General features: G+C 36.3%; 1 protein-coding gene and 1 long non-coding RNA gene across 13 annotated transcripts in view; one reads left to right on the top strand and one right to left on the bottom strand.

The window, feature by feature from the left end:
* Positions 1-791: 791 nt before the first annotated feature.
* LINGO2 (leucine rich repeat and Ig domain containing 2) overlaps positions 792-20,393 on the bottom strand; it is a 1,216,268-nt gene continuing 1,196,666 nt past the window's right edge. For all 8 annotated transcript variants that reach the window (XM_082400553.1, XM_082400556.1, XM_082400554.1 and 5 more), the window contains one exon: positions 792-8,003. In XM_082400553.1, the coding sequence (XP_082256679.1) occupies positions 6,147-7,967 (1,821 nt within the window). In that variant the 5' untranslated portion in view covers positions 7,968-8,003 and the 3' untranslated portion in view covers positions 792-6,146. The remainder of the gene's footprint in view (positions 8,004-20,393) is intronic.
* LOC309632771 overlaps positions 7,972-20,393 on the top strand; it is a 39,567-nt gene continuing 27,145 nt past the window's right edge. For 3 of the 5 annotated variants that reach the window (XR_014247057.1, XR_014247058.1, XR_014247059.1), the window contains exons 1-2: positions 7,972-9,062; positions 15,829-17,732. This is a non-coding gene — a long non-coding RNA (uncharacterized lncRNA). The remainder of the gene's footprint in view (positions 9,063-15,828; positions 17,733-20,393) is intronic. The other 2 variants (XR_014247055.1, XR_014247056.1) reach the window with 2 other exon arrangements.

The following is a 20,393-nucleotide window of genomic DNA, read 5'->3' as shown; positions in this document are numbered from 1 at the left end:
TTTATTGGAATTAATACAGTTAACCAATTTAGGAGAACGTAAATTTGCATTTTTGTTGTCTTCTAATGGCTATTTTGCATATTAAAGGCAAAGCCTTCCTTAAAATATGCCGTACTCTCTTGATTATGCCAGCTCTTTGCTCATTCTGCTAAGGCTATAAATAAAGCTTCTATTTAAGGCTGGCATTATATCAACCCACCTGCTTCTAGAAGAGAGAGAGAGAAAAAAAATCAGAATCACTCAACCTGCAGATTGCTGTCAGCTTGTGATTATATGAATGGTAAGTCTTAACTTTTAAAGTGTTATGTGAGATAGGCTGGAGGGCTTTTTAAAAAAAGCAATTTCCAGTTTAACAATTGCCCAAGAATTTCTGAGTACTAATGAGAGGAGACTTTTCCCTGGGGAGAGCATTCATTGATGAGGTATGACAGCAGCTGGGGGGTGACAGTGGTGAGTAAGGCAGAACTGGAGAATGAGGGGTCATTTCAATTGTAGTATCAGGAAAGAAGGCAGGAATGGCGGGGTACGAAAGCTTTCCTCTCTCTCTGAGCTGTCTCAGGGGAGTTAGTAGCCCCTGATCATTTCCTCCTTCCTATTCAGAATGTTCTCCAGGGAGAGGGGGAAGGGGAGGGGAGAAGAGGTATTAAAGACTTTGACCAACTGGAGAAGGGCAGTCTGGGGTACTTGCAAGCTTGTCTTGATCAGATCCCTGTATTTTGAAAGAGGAATATCAGCTTCAGTTCAGGCCTGTTTTAGAAAAACAAAGCTTTTATAAACTTCTTAATTATGTCTTTTTTTTTTTTTTTTGGCTGCAAACATTTTATTCTAGACAATCTGTTGAAAAGCTCACAACAGGTAAGCTGTTTCCATTCTCTAACATTTTTGAGAAAATATGCAGAGCTACATTTACTGCTACCTAAACAGAAAAGCCAACTTCAGATTTGAAAACCTGTCATTCATTGTTGATTTAAAACATGGTTTACTTGGCTAAATCTTGCAAGTCTAGGCCTATGAGCTGCTAAACCCATTTTTCGTTAGGTAACTTCTTGGCTAAATATCATGGCAAATCAGCTCTCATTTTGATCTTATTGACTTAGACTGTGAAGCTGTCCTTTCCCTGTAGCAGGACTTTTGCTGGAGTGAGACTGAGAAGGCTCTCTTTGGAACGGCTTTTGGAGGAGTTAAGGGAAGAGTAATAGAGATTCATGTCAAATGTTTGCCAAAGTACCAGGAAGCACACTCTGCTGCCTAACATGCAACTCTAAAATCAACAAGTCAGGTCATGGTTCATTCCTCAAGGCTTTCCACACACGAGGGCAAGCATAACTCCAGAACGTCCTCAATCAGAAGAGAGCAAGGATTCTAGAAGAAAGGATGGGGCTCTCAAAGCCAATGGTGGAAAGTCAATGGAAATCACCAGGCACCTCATGTATTGATATTAGTCTAATGGGAAATGTTTCTAGGACTTTAACCCCAGGTATAAAGGGGATAAATCTTTACCTAAGTACTGAGTAGCATGAATGGCTTTGGCCGCACGTGCTTTGTTACTAGGCTCACGTGGCACAAAATCCATTTGGAATGGCTTATGTGAGCTATATAGATGTGACCAGGACATAGGTAATAGGGACAAAAAAGACACTGATGAAAGTTAAAGAAGAGGATAACCTCTGATGTTTCTTCAGTTAGAAGATAACTATAAAAAATAGTAATAAAGGAAATAGCATTAAAATGGATTCAAATGTCTCCCTCCAACCTTTCTTTAAACTTCTGATATTTTTTTGGTCAGGTCTTAGCCTTCTAAGTTGAAAATGATGTGTATTTTTTTTCTTTCCTAGAAAGCCTCAAGACATATTCTGTGGTGTTGAACAGCTTCTGAGAACAGTCCCTGAAGTTAAAACAAATGTCTTGATGTGGAGATAAAGAGAGACCCTGGAAGGGTAAGTGAATCTACATGGGGCCCTACTCAATTTTTCTTCTCCAAGATCACATCCTGTCTTTTGTACCTTATAATATATAAATATGTTTGTTCCTGCTTGAGTCACGGAAAATGACAAAGGTCAGGCTTAAATGCAGGTGAGATTTAAATAATCCTTTTTTGAAAAAGTCATGGAAGATAGTAATTTCTGGACTCCTCTGAGAACTGAAGAGAACAGAATATTTGACAGAACAATGGAAAAAGAATCCACCTTGAACACTTTAGAGCAAATCCTGAATGCCTTTATACTACTGGGGAGTTGTTGGTGATAAGCAGAGAAACTTGAGGAAAACCAGAGCTCTGAAAATGTCCTCTGGGACTAGGAAATACAAGTCTTGGCAATTCTTGGTTTACATTTCCAAACTTTGAGACTATTTGAAAAGCTCATAATTATAAATGCAATGAAAATGAAAAAAAAAGTAAGTAACATGAGAATTTGGAAAAGTAGAAATCCCTTGCCAGGAACACATTAGGCCAAATCGTTTGGTGAGTTATCATGTGCTAATAACATGTATTTCAGACATTTGGGGGCATAGATCAATTCTCTGACCATTAGGGCTCTAGTCAGGGATTTTTCTTCTAGAAATTTAATGCCTAGGGAGTAAAAAATCTTCTCTGAAGATGCCTAATACGCACACAGAACTGGTCAACCCAGAATTAAATGCTGAGCCAAACAACTATTTCTTCTTAGGACAGTTTGAACAAATACTCTGGGAAGATGATGACCCCGAGATGACTACTCAGGGGAAAATTTGGCCCACTTGCTGATCTAAACTGCTGTTGTTTACCACAGTCTAGTTGGACCTAACAAAGAGGTAAACTGAGGCCATAAGGGAAAATTCCCTTTGTGAAATTCAATCCTAGAGCCCCAAAATTCTAGTCAATGGAACCCAAGATCAGAGCTTTGCAGTTATAAAAAGGAACCCAAGATCTGAACAGATAGTGAGAATGTAGAAAATTAAGTGGCCATTCAATTACCTATAAATCCTTTACTATGATGCTTCAGACAGAAAGTCACAGATTCTCCTAGAACTATCTGGCCAGTACATTTTTATGATCAGATCACTTATCCAGGTGGCATATTTCTTTTTTTTTTTTGTAATCTATTGGAGCCCAATTCAAATAGTAATTTTACTCTTCTTGGAAACATTGGGTTTAGGAATAATTTGGAAGAGTACTACTTTAGTCCAATGTTGACCAAACTGGGTTCTGTGGAACTCTAGTTTTTCAAGATGTTTAACAGTTGCATCATGAAAAGAAGTGCTTCATGCTCAGATAAGTTAGAGAAATCCCAAGGTAAACAAAATTAAACAGGATTCTTGTTTATTGGACTTTTCAGAGGATTTATTAGGCTCAAATAGATATTGAACCTCCAAGAGGTGGTTACAGAATGCACCATTTTCCCCAACTTATTAGTCTATGGGACTTTTTGGGAAGAACACTTATTAATATCTTAAATAACTAGTGTTCCAGGGATCAGAGTATGGAAACCCCTGAGAGAGTGCAATCTCTTTTCTTCCTATGGAATAATAACTAAATCTTTTCATGGGTGCGTTAACTTTAATTCAATTTCATTTGACTAAGCTTTTTGGTCAACTTTTATTTTGACAGAAAATAGCAGTTAGAATTATAAAGCCCTTTTATTAACTGCTAAATGTTTTTCTCTCTCTGTTTTTGCTGGCCAATTAGTTAAGTACTTACTCCATGCAAAGTACTCTCCACTAACTTTTGGAAGACTATCTCTCTAACTTTGCTCATTTTTAAGTTTGAAAGACTCCATTCCATTTGCACACAAGTTGGAATTCTGATAGAATTTGTAAGATCTTGATTTGTATTGTTAGATATAAATAAGGTAGTTAATTGCCATAAGAGGGAAATGAATTTCTAAGGGATGTATGATAATCATCAGAAAAGTCAAATGAAAAATGATTCAAGCAGGCAATTCTTCAATATTTCTATCTCATTTTCCACCCTTTATTAAGGGAGAAATGGGCTTAACCATGTTGCTATCCAGTTGGCAAAACAATTTCTGGACCTGTCACTTTTTTATTGGGGTCAATTTAATTTTATTGAAGTTACTCAAAATTTCAAATACTCAAAAAAGCCAGCTTTTTGAAAGTCAAACCTCCAGTCTGATATGTCAAGGAACAAACCCCAGAGACCTTCTACTCCAGCTTACATGCTGTCCAAAGGGTGCTCTTTTTTAGGTCTCTCTCAAAGTGTGAAAAGAGTAGATATCTATCTATTCTATGCTAATTAAATATATCATATGTCATGAATACACTCTATATTCAGTGCTTTCTCAGATCACATAAATATAGTTGACCCTTGAACGACATGGGTTTGAACTGTGCAAGTCCACTTATACACAAATTCTTTTCAACAGTAAATACTATAAGTACTATGCGATCTGAGGTTGGTTGAATCCATGGATGCGGAATTGTGGATACACAGGGCTAAGTTATATGAAGATTTTCAACTGTGCAGAGGGTCATCGCCCCTAACTCCCACGTTCAAGGGTCAACTGTATATGCTTTGAAAACCACTGACTCATCCTTTAGCCAAATGGAATTATGTCTCATTTGAACCAGGTCACTGGTGGTAATGGCATGATGCCATTTTTTTTTAACTATAATATTTTAACTCTGAGTACCAATCAGTAACACAAACTGAATTGGACAAACAGCCTTCATTCAGAAGGGTGAAAGTGTCAGCACAATTTAACCTATTTATAGGGGTAAATCTTAGTTTTTCCTCAGTAGAGAGGAAAAAAAAAAAAAATCCGTAAGTGCTTTTTAATCTACCTTGTTTTTTGCCACTTCTTTAAAAACAAGACAGATTCTTCTTGTCTACACCAGACAATTTTCAAAATAAAAATCAGTATCTACTTGGAGAGGAAGCAGGGAGAAACCCTGAAGTTGTCCATTTAAGATAATACTGTGTTTAAAGTATTTGAATAGACAACAGCAGAGTTGCAGTAGCTAGATGATTCCTTAGACTGGAAGCAATCCAGCCTTCAGACAGCTATCATATTTTAAACAGATCCTTAGTTGCATGGATCAATGTAATGCATGGATCACCCTGGTTTGTGTTGGAATCTGAGAAGAACTCCTTCTTATCCAGAGAGCTTTTAAACATCCAAATTGTTGATCTTAGCTATGAGCTGAATATTGCCCTATGAGTATATATTAACAATCACATCCTCTTCCATTTTCTATTAACCCATTAGTAGCAATTGATGAAAGTAAAATCAAGTTGTGGTTAAATGAATAATTTTCATTATTAACACCTACCTTGCATTTTACAGGTATAAACAGTGGCACACCACCTTCTGGAGAAACCAAGGACTTTGTAACAGTAAACTGGTCCAGTGTGATACCACAAGTATAAAAAATATTCCATTCTGTATCAAAACTAGGCACATGCCTTTATTTATAGTAACAGAAGTTAACAGAATTGAGCATTTTTGCCTTAGGTCCTATTTCTTGGTATCCTACATCAGACAAACACATCTTTCAACATATATCCGCCCATAACTCCAGGGATCTAATCTCAGGGTTATCTCTATGTAAAGGAAGGTGAAATCACACTTGGATCGATAGTGGTGAGTAACTAAAAGCACAACCTCTCATTCATATTGCTTTAAAACATATACAGCTTATATGTTTCAAAAAAAAAAAAGAGTAAAGAATATATTGATTTCTTTGTGGTGTTGAACCAACAATACGGTATGATGCAAGGCTTTAACAAATGAGAATCAGAGATACAAATTTTTCTGTAGAGTATGTTTTGGACAAATGTGTCTTTTTAATATGTAAATCCTACATTGTAGGTTGTTCCTTTTTATTTATTCTTTTGTTTTTGCAGTGGTAGAAAATGTTGAATAACTGTCCATGAGCATGAGCCAAAGGTCAGGTTCATTACTGAGATCCCCAGAATGCCAATATTTGCAACGCAAACAATTAGTATCCCACTGTGTGAAGGGCTCTGACACATGCCTGCCTGCCTTTAGGTGGCGAGTCTCCATCAGAAGTCCTCCTGCTTCCATGGACCCTGCTTTGACACAGGGACAGCCGCACTAAGCTGCCTTTTAACCTAGTGCTTTACTGTGCCAGGCTGTCTTACTGGTTACCAACAATGACACGGAAACAATAGTGGGAGTGGTCGACCCTCAAATCATTTTCATGTTGAATCTCCTGGGTCCAGACACCTCCCCTTCCACAACAGCACCATTGCTTTTTCGGGGCACATACTCAAGGTCAATGCTGTTTTTGTGTTTGCCTTTCCCTCGGCTCCACACAAAAAGGAGGAGAAAACAAAATAAAACCACTCCCAGGAATGTGAAACAGCCCATGGCTGTAGACACCAGTATTGTTTTCAGGTCCAGGGAAAAAGTATTGGCATTGGTGCCATTGGAAACGGTGTCATTGGAGTCGGTCATGTACATAGGGGTCCTGTTTGCATAAAGGAAACGGTCTGAAGTGAATCCTTTCACAGTTAAGGAGGCTGTGAAGGTGTCATTCCCAGCGGCGTTGCTAGCGATGCAAACATACATCCCGCTATCTTGATCCTGGGCAAAACGGATTTCCAAGGTGCCATCGCCCAACACAGTGGCTCTTCCATTGGACTTGGTGGTGATGAAACGCCTTCGAGGTGTCACCCAGGAAATCACAGGCTCTGGGTCTCCATCAGCATTGCATTCTAGCTGGACCGTCTGCCCCTCATCCACTAGCAGATGCTGCAACTTCTTTTCACGGATTTTGGGTTTTTTGCAGGTAAAGTAAAAAGAAAGGGCAGTGCTATGGAAATCCTTGAATGACCTCTCACGAATGGTGTCTGGGCCAGCACACATGGGCTGCTGGCCACCGAACTGCAGGGTGGGGTGACGCTGCAGGATCCAGAGAAGGCGGCAGTCACAGGCCAGTGGGTTGTTATTAATACTCAGGACCTCCAAAGCCCTAGGGGAGGAGAAGACATTCTCTTCCAAAGTTTCCAGTAGGTTCTGAGACACATTGAGCACACGAAGGAAGCGGAGCCCTTGGAAGGAGTGAGGCTCAATGGTGCGGAGCTGGGCCCCCACTATATGAAGCTCCTGAAGGCGGATCAGGTCCGAGAACATGCCAGCTTCGATAGTGCTGATGGGATTGTAGGAGAGGTTAAGGTGGGTCAGATAGACCAGGTGTTTAAAGGCAAGGAAGGGTACAGTGGACAGGTTGGTGTTGGTGATTGAGAGGGATGTGAGGTTGAGACCATAAAGGCTATTGGCAGGCATCATATCCAGTAAAGGCCAATAGTCAATCTCTAGATGTTTCAGGTGGAACAGTCTTTTAAAGGCATACACGGGCATGTTGTTGATATTGAGATGCTTCAGATGCAGGCTGATGAGGCTGCGGAGATGGGAGAGGGCTTCTGTTGGTACCGCTGTTAGGTTGCATTTCTCCAGGGTGAGCTGCTCCAAGCTAAGCAGCCCACTGAAGGCCCTATGTGATATATAAACCAAATCATTATCCCCCACTTCTAGAGACTTCAGGTTATGCAAATCCTGGAACATGTAGTCCAGTAAAATGACAATCTTATTCTCACTAATGTCAAGCTTGGTGAGGTTGGCGAGGCCCGTGAAGACCCCCAGAGGGACCAACTTCAGGCGATTGCCCTTCAGGCGGAGGGAACGCAGGTTGAAGAGGTTGTTAAATGCTCCTGGCTCCACATTGGCGATGATGTTGTCACTCAAGTCTATCTCCTCCAGCAGAGGGTATGAGATGAATTCTTCAGGGTTGACACTTTTCAGCCTGTTCTTGCTGAGGTCCAAGATTTTGGTCTCGATGGGAATGCCCTCTGGGATGGCGATCAATCTCCTTCGGTGGCAGCTAACAGATTTGTTCTGGGCTGAGCACTCGCAGCGAGCAGGGCAGCCAATGGTGGATCCCATGAAGATTAAGACCACAGCCAGACCCAGGAATGGCTGCCAACATGATAAGGCCGTGTGAAGCATGACTCCCCCTCTTAGTCTTACACCTTGGTCACGGGCCTGCAGGAGAAGGGGCCAAAGAAAGGAGGAAGAGAAATTGAGTTAGGACATAGATAGGTAAAGAGACATAAATGAGACAGTGAGTACAATGAAAAAGACCCTGGATTTGGAACACTACAGATCTGAGCTTTAAACCTGAGAGCTGCCATTGTTAGCTACACGATCTCAGGTAAGTTATTGCATCTCCCTGTACTTCAGTTTTCTTGGCTGTAAAATGGAAATAAGGGGGATGATAATAGTAGCTTCCTAGAGTTATGACAATTTCATTATTGGACAACTAGAAAGAGACTATTACAGTGTCTGGCACAGACTGTGGAGCAAAACAATACATTTCACAAAAGGTTCTATTTTGAACTCAAAGGACCGAAGCAGAGGTCAATGGCTATGAGGACACCTCTTCAGTTTGAATCAGTGTCTGCATCTCTGATGTCTGGGATGTCATCCTCTGTTCAAAATGAAGCTAATAGAAGCTTCATTCACCATCAGGCCCTTGGGTTCCAAGTACAAAACAAAGTTACATTCAGAGAAAGAGGATGAGACTTTTTACCTTCATATATAAGTTTTCTATTAAAAAGTCCCTTTCAATTAGAAGGTGTACCTCTTTCATAATTCAGTAAATTTTGATTTATGAAGGGTTTTTCTTTTTTGAGGTAAACAAAAAGATCCTAAAAATCTCCCTGTACTCTTCGTGTTTATCATAGAGATGAGGCAGAATCAAGGCATCATAGCGGCTATGATGATGAAAATGCTTTCTTTAAGATTTTGGGTTAAATATGTAAGAGTGAGAAGAGTCATCATTTTAAGGAAAAAAAATGTTTTTAAATAATAAATGGACTATCATTTCTTCATATTTAAATTCAAACCCAGTAAACATGTTAACCTGAAATTAAATAGGTATCAAATGAGATTGGAAATGAGTATGTTTTAAATGTATATAGTTAAACAGACACTGAACTTACGGCTCAACTGAATAGCGAGAGGTGTGTTATGGAGCAGTGCTTCTCAACCTGAGATCCCTGGGGGTGCACTTCATCCAAAAACACCATATTTTACTCAAAGGTAAGTTGTTTAAGACAATATTTTTAGATAAAAAGGTATTTGATGAAATTTCAGCATTTGCTGCTGAGCTGTAAGAGTATAAGTCTCCAGTCAATGTTTACATATATGTCTCTGTCTGTATAGCTATGTCTACATCTAAACAAATCTATCCATAAAAAATAACAACTAGGAACAAACTTAATACTGAATCACTAGAAAAATGGCCTTAAAATGTAGAACAAAAGTGAAGATGCAAAAAGTGCTAGCAAAATCAATTATAGAGGAACACAAGATTTAGTTTTGCCACATCTTTCCCAATAATTATATCTTTGTAGATCAAACTAAAATCTGTCTTGAAAACCAAAAGAAATCAACTGAAAAATTATTAGAACAAAGAGAATAAGTAAATTAACATACTACAAAATGAAAATAATTTTCATATATATAAATCATTTAGAAAATATTACTGTGTAAAATGATTCCAGTCACAGCATCTCTGAAAAAAATCAAATTCCTTAGAATAAACTAAACAAGAAATACACAAAGTATTACAACCATTCAGCCCTACTAAGGAAACAAAATAAAACTTACTAAAACGAGGGATATAGTATATATATTTCAATAGAAAGATTCCATATTATAAAGACATTAATTCTTAGTAAATACATACATTTCAAAGAGATAATATTTTTAACTTGAAAAATTAATTCTGAAGTTCATTTGGAAGAATATAAATATGAGAAATATCAGAAATATTAAAAAATAGTAATGAAAACACTTACCCTACAAAATATTTAAACATAAATTACAAAAATAAAAAATAGTATCATGTTGACACAAAAATACAGAGTTAATGAAACAGAAAGAGTAAGGAATTATATCTAAATATATTTGAGAAGTCAGTATATGTGAGAGGTGGCATTTTTTTTTTTTTAAACATCTTTATTGGAGTATAATTGCTTTACAATGGTGTGGAAAGGTGGCATTTTAATCCAGTGGGAAAAATATAAGTGGCTAGATATTTAGTGGGAAAATTTGCACATCAACTTCACTGGTTCCAATACGATAAATTCTAGATGAAGGTTTAAAATGCAAGAACAAATAATGAACCAGAAGAAAATTCATTAATATTACAATAATAGAATTGAAAAGCCTTTTCTATGATGAAACCTAGCAACCATGAAAGAGAAGAATAATCTATTCAATTGTGTATAGTTAAAAAATTATAACAAGCAAATAAACAACAGACACACACAAAGGCCATTGCTAAAATGGAGAATATCTTTTAGGCTTATAATAGATGAGGGATTAAACATAGTACTAAACAAACGGTTCTTATTAATCAATAAGGACAAGAGGTGAATGTCAATAGAAAACTAGGCAATGAATGTAATAAAAACTAAAAGCAGCTAATAAATATGTGAAAATCTGGCTAACTTCATTAGTAAGCAAAGAAATACAAATTAAACAACAGGGGTATATCACTTTTGCTTATCAGATTGACAAAGTTCAATAATTATTTTTTCCCAGAATTAACAAGAGTAGAAGGAACTGATATAAGAAATATAAACTGGTATAATCTTCAGGAGGTTGAAGTACAACAATGAGGAGGTTAATGGATAAATTAAATTAAAAAAAACTAAGTTCAATATGTTCATCCCTTTGAACCATTTTTTTCCTTGTAAATTTTATTTATTTTTTTAAACCACTTTATTGAGGTATGACTGACATACAGAAAATTGTACATATTTAATGTATAGAATTTGAGTTTGGAGATAAGTATATATCCATGAAACCATCACCACAATCTACACCATAAACATATGTACCACCTCCAAAAAAGAGGGTAGATCTTATGAAGCTTTTCTTTTTTCCTAGCAACGTATCATAGGGAAGTAATTTAACATAGATGTACATAGATGTTTGGTACAGGCTTGTATATAATATAGGAAAACTGGAAATATGTAATAGTAGGAGTTTAGTTATACATTAAGATACAACCATACTATAAAATATCACGTAGCCAATAACACATAAGACTTAGGTCTATACTAATTAACATGGAAAAATGAAATAGATATATACTCCTATTTGTGTGAATATATATTAATATTTATATATATGAATATATAAATATATGTAGGCAAGGACAAAATTGGGATGATATAATGACAATGTTGACCATTATTATCAGATTGTGGGATTAAATGTGATTTCCATTTTCTTATAACTTTACATGCATTCTATTTCTTTCCACAATATACCTGTATTACTTTTATAAATAGAAAAACAAAACTATTTTGATTTTTGAAATTGCTTTGACATGTAAAATGTCATGGATATATTTTACAATAAGGGATCAAATTTGCATTGATATTTTTAAAGGTTATTTAAATTTTCATATAAATCTTAGTATCACTTGCCAATTTCTAATAGTCTGCTGGGACATTGATAAGAGTTGTGTTGAATCTATAGGTTTTTGTGGAGAATTGATATTGTAACAACATTCAGTTTTCTAGCCCATGAATGTGGTACTCTCCATTTATTCAGGTCTTCTTTAATTTCCTTCAGCAAGTGTTTCTTCCTTTCTAACTTTTATGCCTTTATTTTTGTGCCTTTTTGTGTTTGCTACTACCTCTATGATAATGTTGAATAGAAGTACTGAAAGCTATCTTCCTTACTTTGTTCCTAATCTTAAGAGAAACCATTCCTTTTTTTTTTTTTTTCACCATTAGGTTTGATGTTAGCTGTAGGTTTTTTCTTTTTTTATATAGATGTCCTTCATTAGATTGAGCAAGCTCTCTTCTCTTCCTAGTTAACTAAGAATTTTTTTTATCATAAATGAGTTATTGAATTTTGAAAAATGCTTTTCTGCATCTATTCGGGTGGTCTTCTTATTATTCTTTTAGTATGGTAAATAATATTGATTTTTTTGAACGTTACACCAACTTTCAACTTTTGGGATAAACCCCATTTATATAAAGTGTGTATATATATATATATATATATATATATATATATATATATATACACACTTATATTTTGTTGGGTTTTGCTAGTATTTGGTAAATAATTTTTCTATTTCATGAGAATTTTTTCTCTGGTTTTTAGATCTCTTGTGATATATTTGTGTAGTGTTACTATGGGTAATAGAGACCTCGTAAAATCAGTTGGAAAATATTTCCTTGGCTTCTATTTTTTAAAGGGTTGGTGTAGGATTGTTATTTCTTTCTAAAATATTTGATAGAAATTACCAGTGAAACCAACAGAGCCTAGAGTTTTCTTTGACTTACCTGTCAAAACATTCCCACAATTTCCTCTGCATATTTTGAAATATTTAGATAATCTATTTTGTGTGTCAGTTTCAGTAATTTGTTTAAGGAATTTGTCTATTTCATCTAAGCTATCAGATTTATTTGCCTGAAGTCATAAAGTTCCCTTATTCTTTTAATGTCTGTAAGCTCTCTAGGTCATCTCTTTCATTCCGGATATTGCTAAGTTGTGAATTTCTTTTTTCTTGATAAGTTTAGCTAGAATTTTGTCAATTTTATTGAACTTTTCAAATACAAACTTTTACTTATATTTTCTCATTAATTTCTGTTTTATGCTTATTATTTCTGTCCCTCTATTTACTTTGGGTTCAGTTTGCTTTCTCTTTTTTTTTTTTAAACTTCATAGGGTAGAACCTTAGATCACTAATTTTGGACCTTTTTTCTTTAATATACGTTTTTAAAAGTATAAATATCCCTTCGGGATATTTATACGGGACTGCCGTAGCTGCATTTCACAAATTTTAATATAATTTTAAAAGATTATCATTCAGTCAAAAAGTTTTTCAAATTTACTTTGTTGTTTCCGTCGTTGACCTATGGATAGTTTAGTTTTGAGTTAGTTTATTTCCAAGTATTTAGATCTTTTCTAGATTCTTATTATTTTTTATTTCTAATTTAATTCTGTTGTGGTCAGAGAACAAACTGCAAAATGACAACCTTCTAAAATCTACTGAGACCGTTTTATGGACCACCATGCGATCAATCTTGATGACTATTCCATGTGTATTTAAAATAAATATGTACTTGCTGTTTTGGGGTGTTGTCGTCTGCAAAAGTCATGAAGATTAATATGGTTGCTTGTGTTAATAAGGATTGGGAACTTTTTCTAAGTAATTCTATCAGTGACAGAGGTGTGTGTTAAAATCTCCAGATATGTATGTGAATTTATCTATACCTCCCTAAGTTATGTAGGTTCTTGTTTCACATATTTTGAAGTTCTGATATTAAGCAGATGTTCAGTTTATGATTTATTGAATTTTTTTTTATCATCAGAAAAAGTCTGTCTTTGTCTCTGGTAATACTTCTTGTCTTTAAGTTGCTTTAAATGATTAATATAGCCACTCTAGCTTTTCAAGCTTAATGTTTTCATGGTATATATTTTTCCATTCTTTTATTTTCAACATATTTGTGTCTTTGTAGTTAAGAGCATCTCTTGTAGGTAGCATGTGGTTACATGTAGCTTTTTAATGTCTGATGATAGCTGCAATTTCTGCATTTTGTTAGATTGCTTAGTCCATTTAAATAGAATATAATTACTATTATGGTTGCATTTAAGCATGCCAGTTTGCTAATCTCTTGAATTCTTTTGCTCCTCTCATTCTCCTGTCTTCTGTTTTAAACAGTTAGATTTTAGTATGCGTTTCAATTCTTCTTTCTGTATTTATTTACATTATTTTTATTTGTTGCTGTATGGATTAGAGTATACCTCTCTAATTTACCACAATTTACTTACACTTTTTAAAGAATTGCTTCAGGTAAAATATATAGTAGCCTTGCAACAGTATATTCTCGTTTATAGCCTCCCCCCACCATCCTTAGTGGAGGGAGGTATAGTGAGTTCTAGACAAAGGGAACAGTGTGTGCAGAGACATGGGAACAATGGAGAACACTCTGTGACTGGGGAATTAAAGTATGTAGTTCAGAATGGTTGGAGCAAAAACGCAAGAGAAATGGAGAGGAAAAGAGGCTGAGTGGTAATTAGGGGAATGATTTACAAGGGGCTTTAAAGTGTGATAAGCTGTTTGCACTTTATCCTGAGGGCAATGGCAAGCCATTAAAGTGGTTTATGCTAAAGAGTGATATGAACGGATTTACATTTGGGGAAGATTAATCTGACTGCAGCATGAAAAATAGACTTGCAGGAGGGGAAACCTTGAAGCTGGAAACTCAGGAAGCTGTTGCATTAATTCAAGCCAGAACAAAGTGGTCTCGAGCAGGGTCATAGGAGTAGGCTTTAGTAAATGGACAGATTCGAGAGGTATTTTGAGACAGAGTAGAAATGCTTTCTTTACGGATTGACTGTGAGGGGTGGAGGAGAAGAGGCAAAGATGATGTCTAGCCCTCTCTCAACTGGATGGGACCTGGTGTCATTCACTGAGATGGCGAGCTTAGCAGTAACAGGATGAGGAATTCCTAGTTCCCACAAATGTGTCCATCACTGGGCCAAGATGTGTGGGCAGATTAATGATTTTCTACTCCTTGAAAATAATATTTTTCAAATTTTTGGGGGGTATTTCTTTGGTAAGGCAGGGAAAATGTACTTTCTATTACAGATTTGATGTTCAAGATAAAAGTTTTATTACACACTCTGTACTTGTCAGTTTATTTTGACTTATGGTAAAGAATGAGTTATTTTTTATAAATTCCACTGCAGAGTGTAGTCTTTTCTGGCAGAGTTTGTCCAATCTACATATCACCAGTTAGAGAAGGAGATAACTGACATCCTAGTTCTGATTTATTTTAGTAATGTTTTGGGGAAAGGTTATTTTATTGCTTGGATCCCTTAATCGGGCTCTACGTCCAACATGGAAATGACAGTATCTAATTCAATCATGGCTGCAACTTAACCAGAAAGGAGTTCAACTAAAGGTGGATAGAAGCAAGTATCTTTTTCCTTAAAAAATTGGTACTTTTGGTTCCAAAGTGAGGGACCATCACAAAGAAGGATGGATAAGGGCTCAGCAAGCAGGCAGCAGAAGAGCTCCCTTCTGGTCTGGACAGCTCCCTCGTTCTACCTCTGTCTTTCAGCTAAGCAGAAGTAGATAATATGGGGCCATATCTCATCATAGTTCTTTGATGTGGTTTGGAAACTGTGTAGGAAGGTTGTGCTTTATTATTCTCATCACAATATTTCTTCGTTTTAGTCTAGAAGGGCAAACTGCTGACTCCATTTAGCTTCCACTGTCAGCGGAAGTCTTGTAATCAAAGCTTTCTCTTAATGTCTGACTGTGACCACGGTTTGAAAAGATGAACTTCATTTCATTAAGAATAAAGCTGGAAACTAAAATCCATAGGAAGCCGACTAAGGCCTTTCTATTAATTCTGATCAAAGGGACTCTCAGGTGCAATGATGAGTACGTTTTTAAACCTAGTGTGTGAAGTTGGATATTTTCATACTTCAACTTTTTGTGTGCTGAGTGTATTTTACAACTCATTCTATTAAAGTATGAAACAAACAAAAAAAAACCCTAAAGGACTTAAGGAAGCAATGGAAAAAATAGAAACAATATTTGGACACAAATACGTGGCTCAAATTCTGAGTTTGACATTTGTTAGACGTGGGACATGGGTAAGCTGATACCATCAGTGATTCTCGTTATCTTCTATGTTAATTTGTGGTAATAAAGCCGGATAAATATGAGGATTAAAGATGGTGTATGTAAGGTGACTAGCACATAAATAGCTGCCATTATTGTAAATTTTTAATGGGATAATGGTTTGGTTTGTTGAAACAGTATCTGTCAGAAGGCATGGCAAAGAAGACATGGATTTCCTCTGAGGACAGATTTGGAAGATACTGGAGAAGGAAATCCTCAAAAGGATGATACAGTGATAAAGAGAAAAGGAGAGTTTAAAACAGCCATCATTTAAAAAAACAAAAAGAAACATAAGAAAGAAAAGAAAGAGGTTATGGTGGTTGTATGTTGTTTAAAAAGAAAGCTTAGAAGAGAAACAGCTGCTTTGATGATTGATAAGGTAATGATAAATTTCTTAGCCTGGGAATTCTATGATTAATTTAGTTTTCTGACTGGCAACTGAACAAGGGCACAAAACAATAAATGGATAGCACAGAAATCTCTTTAAACCTTCACACTACCAAATGATAGGTTCATTTGTTTATTTATTTCCAGTAAATCTGTTTCCCAAATGGAGAGATGTGGGTGATGAGGGAGGTAAGGTGGGGAAGAAAAGAAAGTAGAGGATTTAATGAAAAAAAGTGTCCAAAATATGTCTGAGATGGTTCCAGGTTTCTAAAACCACAAATTCATAAATACTGGTCTGTGCCCAAATCAGATACTGAAGAGTTGTGAAAGTTGTATAAGACATTTGAAAACCAAGAGAAATCAATTTTAGTATAAGTCTTGAAAGTCACCAGGGTTACCTAAGTTCTTTGAAGGACCTGAGTGAACTTGAGATTGAACCCCAAAGTCCCTGACCTGGCAGGAAACATTGGACTTGAACTGTTTTTCTGCAAAATAAAAAATATCCTTCTATGTGATCCCTAATTACCCTCCAAAGTATTGTATTTTTACCTTTTTCTCTCTACTCATTTTTGATAGGGAGGAAAGGGAAACTTTCAATATCAAGACTCTTCTTTAACATTCAAGGGGGAAATGGAAACAGCCAACATGAAAGCCAGGTTTGGAAGGCATCTGATGTGTCTTATATTTTTAAAACAAAACTCACAAATGTAATGATAAAATTACTTAGTGGCTCTTGCAGGTAGGTAAACAGCTATCCACCATTGTAGATACCTCTCAATTAATCATATGCAGATGACCAATTCTGTAAATAGCCAAAGATAGCATTTTGATCTTGAGTTACTTGGATAGAGACTGTTAGATGCTTGCAATTATCATTTGATTTATAGTCTATATAGATAATGTGAGATTCTATCTGTATGAAAATTAGCTGTTAATGTGATTTAATGCAATGAAATTTATGTGAAATGATCATACAACTAGTAAACTGAACAAGCAGGACTCATGGATGTCGTCACATAGCATCTTAAATTTTACCCTCTGTTTTCCCTTTATAGTTAATTCAGAAGGGGTAAGGAGATCAGGAAAGTTCTTATTTAACTAGAACCATCATAGATAACTTAATGTTCTCTGGGACTTGTAGATTTTAAAGCTGATCCCTTTTATGTGGCAATTTCTGGGGCTCCTTGGGAGCCACAATAAAGGGATATCTCATTCGTAGTTCCCTTGACCTGGATGAGTCAGTCTCTATTCTGGTTTGTTGAGTAGTCATCCCACAGTCCCCAGGAATATTCACCTCCAGCTAATGTTTGCTGAGGTCCCATTATCCTCCTACATGGCATTATAGTAGAGGACCTAAGACACCGTCCTTACTGGCTTTCTCATGCACGTTGCCCTCATTTGGCATGGGGAAAACTCATTTGCCCAGTAAAAACCGCCACCAATGTAGAAAAATCCCAATACAGCAGCAACTTCCTTTTCTGTGCCACAGAGAGGCTATCTAGCTTAACAATTGTTCTTTAGATTTCCCAGGAAGAAGTCAGACTGAAGTCATGGTGTGCCCTTAACTACAGTGGAAGACTCTGAAGGATTCCACAAAGCCTGTTGAAGCACTTACCTCTTGACTTGAGGAGAAGGTGGAAGTACCCTTCTTGCCTGTGAGTCATTTACCTAAGATTATATAGCCCTAGTCAGTAATGGAGCCAGTATTTCTGTGCATTTTTTACTTCAAAGGCAGAGTTCTTACCATTTACCCTGTACTTCTTCCATCCTTTCTCATACATTTTCACTAAATAAAATTCATCTCAAATAGATGATAGCAACTATAACTATTAAAAAAATTTTTTTAATAGTAATGCTTTCTAAAAAAAAAGAGAAAAACATAAAATTCCCTCATCTTCCCTCTGAGCTATACTTTGGTATCTTTTTTCATGGTTCTGAAACAGCTTTCCACTGGACTGTATCTACTTCAAAACATGAGTTCATTTTGTATTCAAGTGACTAGTAAACAATTAGTAAAGCTTGTCCTAAGTCATTAATTAGTAGTTTCTGTTTAATCTTTCCTGAAACTGGAGCGCCCTCTGTTCTTGTGTTTATTTTGATCTCTTTGAAATGCAAATCATTTGCTCTTCTACTATAGTTCTGAGTCTCCTTTTGGCCTACATAGAAATATTTGGACATACAGAATATGCCTGTTCTACTTAAATCTTTTACAGATGAAAATGGTTTTTGTCTAGCTTTGAGATGTGTCTCTTTGAAATTAATATTATTAAATATAGGGTAGTTGGCTTAAGATGCCTGATGGCCTCACAAATATATTATGTAGTGCTCCAAATCTGTAAGGCAGTATAAGGTAATGGCTAAAAGCATAGGTATGCAACAATAAAAATGTGTTTAAATCTTAGCCCTTTCTTAGTGTCAGTTTTCTTACCTCTAAAATGGGAGTAATTGTAACTAACCTACTGGGTTATTGTGAGAATAAAACGTGAGAGTGTATATGAAGTCGGATCTCCATACATGTTAACTAATATTATTATTATCATTATTATTTAGAGAAAGGAAATATTACAAATGATATCTCCTAGACATCTAAAATCTCCATTGAAGGGAGTACTTACAACCTTTCCTGATTAAATAGTCACTTTCAGGGACAGGCGATCTGGAAGCACTGGATTAGTTTATTAAGGTAGATATTAATGTCTGTTAAGTATCTCATATTACAAATGAGAAAACTGAGGTAACCACAACCCTGGGCAAAAATCCCTATTAATAAGTTACTTAAACCCCTCTGATGATAGAGTTAGGAAAAGCTCTAAAATAAGTACCTCACTATGGAGTGAAGAAAAGGTTGGCTGCCTTTCTGTGGTAATTACTCAGTCCTCAAGATCCACCCAGGCCAATCTCTATGAAATGTGTGACCACAGAGGACCACTTCTCTCTTTCATAAGATTATTAAATTTTACTTGGGAAAATGAGATCAAATGGAGAAGAATTCTGTTAAGTAGTTTCCCTTTCAGATTCTTGAATCTTATCGATTATTCTATGAAAAACTGGACTTTTTCAAGTGTGGGTATCATAAATGGAGGGGAATCTCTCTGGAGATTACCTGATTTTAATTAGTTGGTGCTGACAACACCTAGACATTTTTTTTTTTAACATCTTTATTGGAGTATAATTGCTTTACAATGGTGTGTTAGTTTCTGCTTTATAACAAAGTGAATCAGCTATATCCCCATATCTCCTCCCTCTTGTGTCTCCCTCCCACCCTCCCTATCCCACCCGTCTAGGTGGTCACAAAGCACTGAGTTGATCTCCCTGTGTTATGCAGCTGCTTCCCACTAGCTATCTATTTTACATTTGGTAGTGTATATATGTCCATGCCACTCTCTCACTTCATCTCAGCTTATCCTTCCCCCTCCCTGTGTCCTCAAGTCCATTCTCTACATCTGAGTCTTTATTCCTGTCCTGCCCCTAGGTTCTTTAGAACCATTTTTCTTTTTTTTTTTTACACTCCATATATATGTGTTAGCATACGGTATTTGTTTTTCTCTTTCTGACTTACTTCACTCTGTATGACAGACTCTAGGTCCATCCACCTTACTATAAATAACTCAGTTTCGTTTCTTTGTATGGCTGAGTAATATTCCATTGTATATATGTGCCACATCTTCTTTATCCATTCATCTGTTGATGGACACTTAGGTTGCTTCCATATCCTGGCTATTGTAAATAGAGCTGCAATGAACATTGGGGTGCATGTGTCTTTTTGAATTATGGTTTTCTCAGGGTATATGCCCACTAGTGGGATTGCTGGGTCGTATGGTAGTTCTATTTTTAGTTTTTTAAGGAACCTCCATACTGTTCTCTGTAGTGGCTCTATCAATTTACATTCCCACCAACAGTGCAAGAGGGTTCCCTTTTCTCCACACCCTCTCCAGCATTTATTGTTTGTAGATTTTTTGATGATGGCCATTCTGACTGACACCTAGACTTTTTAAAAGCTGTTCAGACAAGATAGATAGCTGTTTTAAATCCCATGAGGAACACTCTGGAAATGAACAAATATAAATTTCTTCCAGCTTTTGTAACAGATAAGCCCTAATCTCAGTGGCTTAAACCAGTAGTTTATTAGTTCTGTTTCAAGAAAACACCGAGGGACTTGTGCCTGTGTATTTTGTGGCTCCACACTCTTCTAGAGCTTTCTTTCAAGTCTTTGCCTTTCCAGATGGAGAAAGACAAAGAGGATTATGGATAAGAGGTTTTCATGAACCAGACCTGACAATAGCACTCGTAATTTTTGCTGTTATTTCATTCGCCAG

Source organism: Balaenoptera borealis (assembly GCF_965194805.1).
Source record: "Balaenoptera borealis genome assembly, chromosome: 8".
NCBI lineage: Eukaryota > Metazoa > Chordata > Mammalia > Artiodactyla > Balaenopteridae > Balaenoptera > Balaenoptera borealis.
Note: the sequence above shows the minus strand (reverse complement) of the source record. Positions and strands in the feature narration are given on the sequence as shown.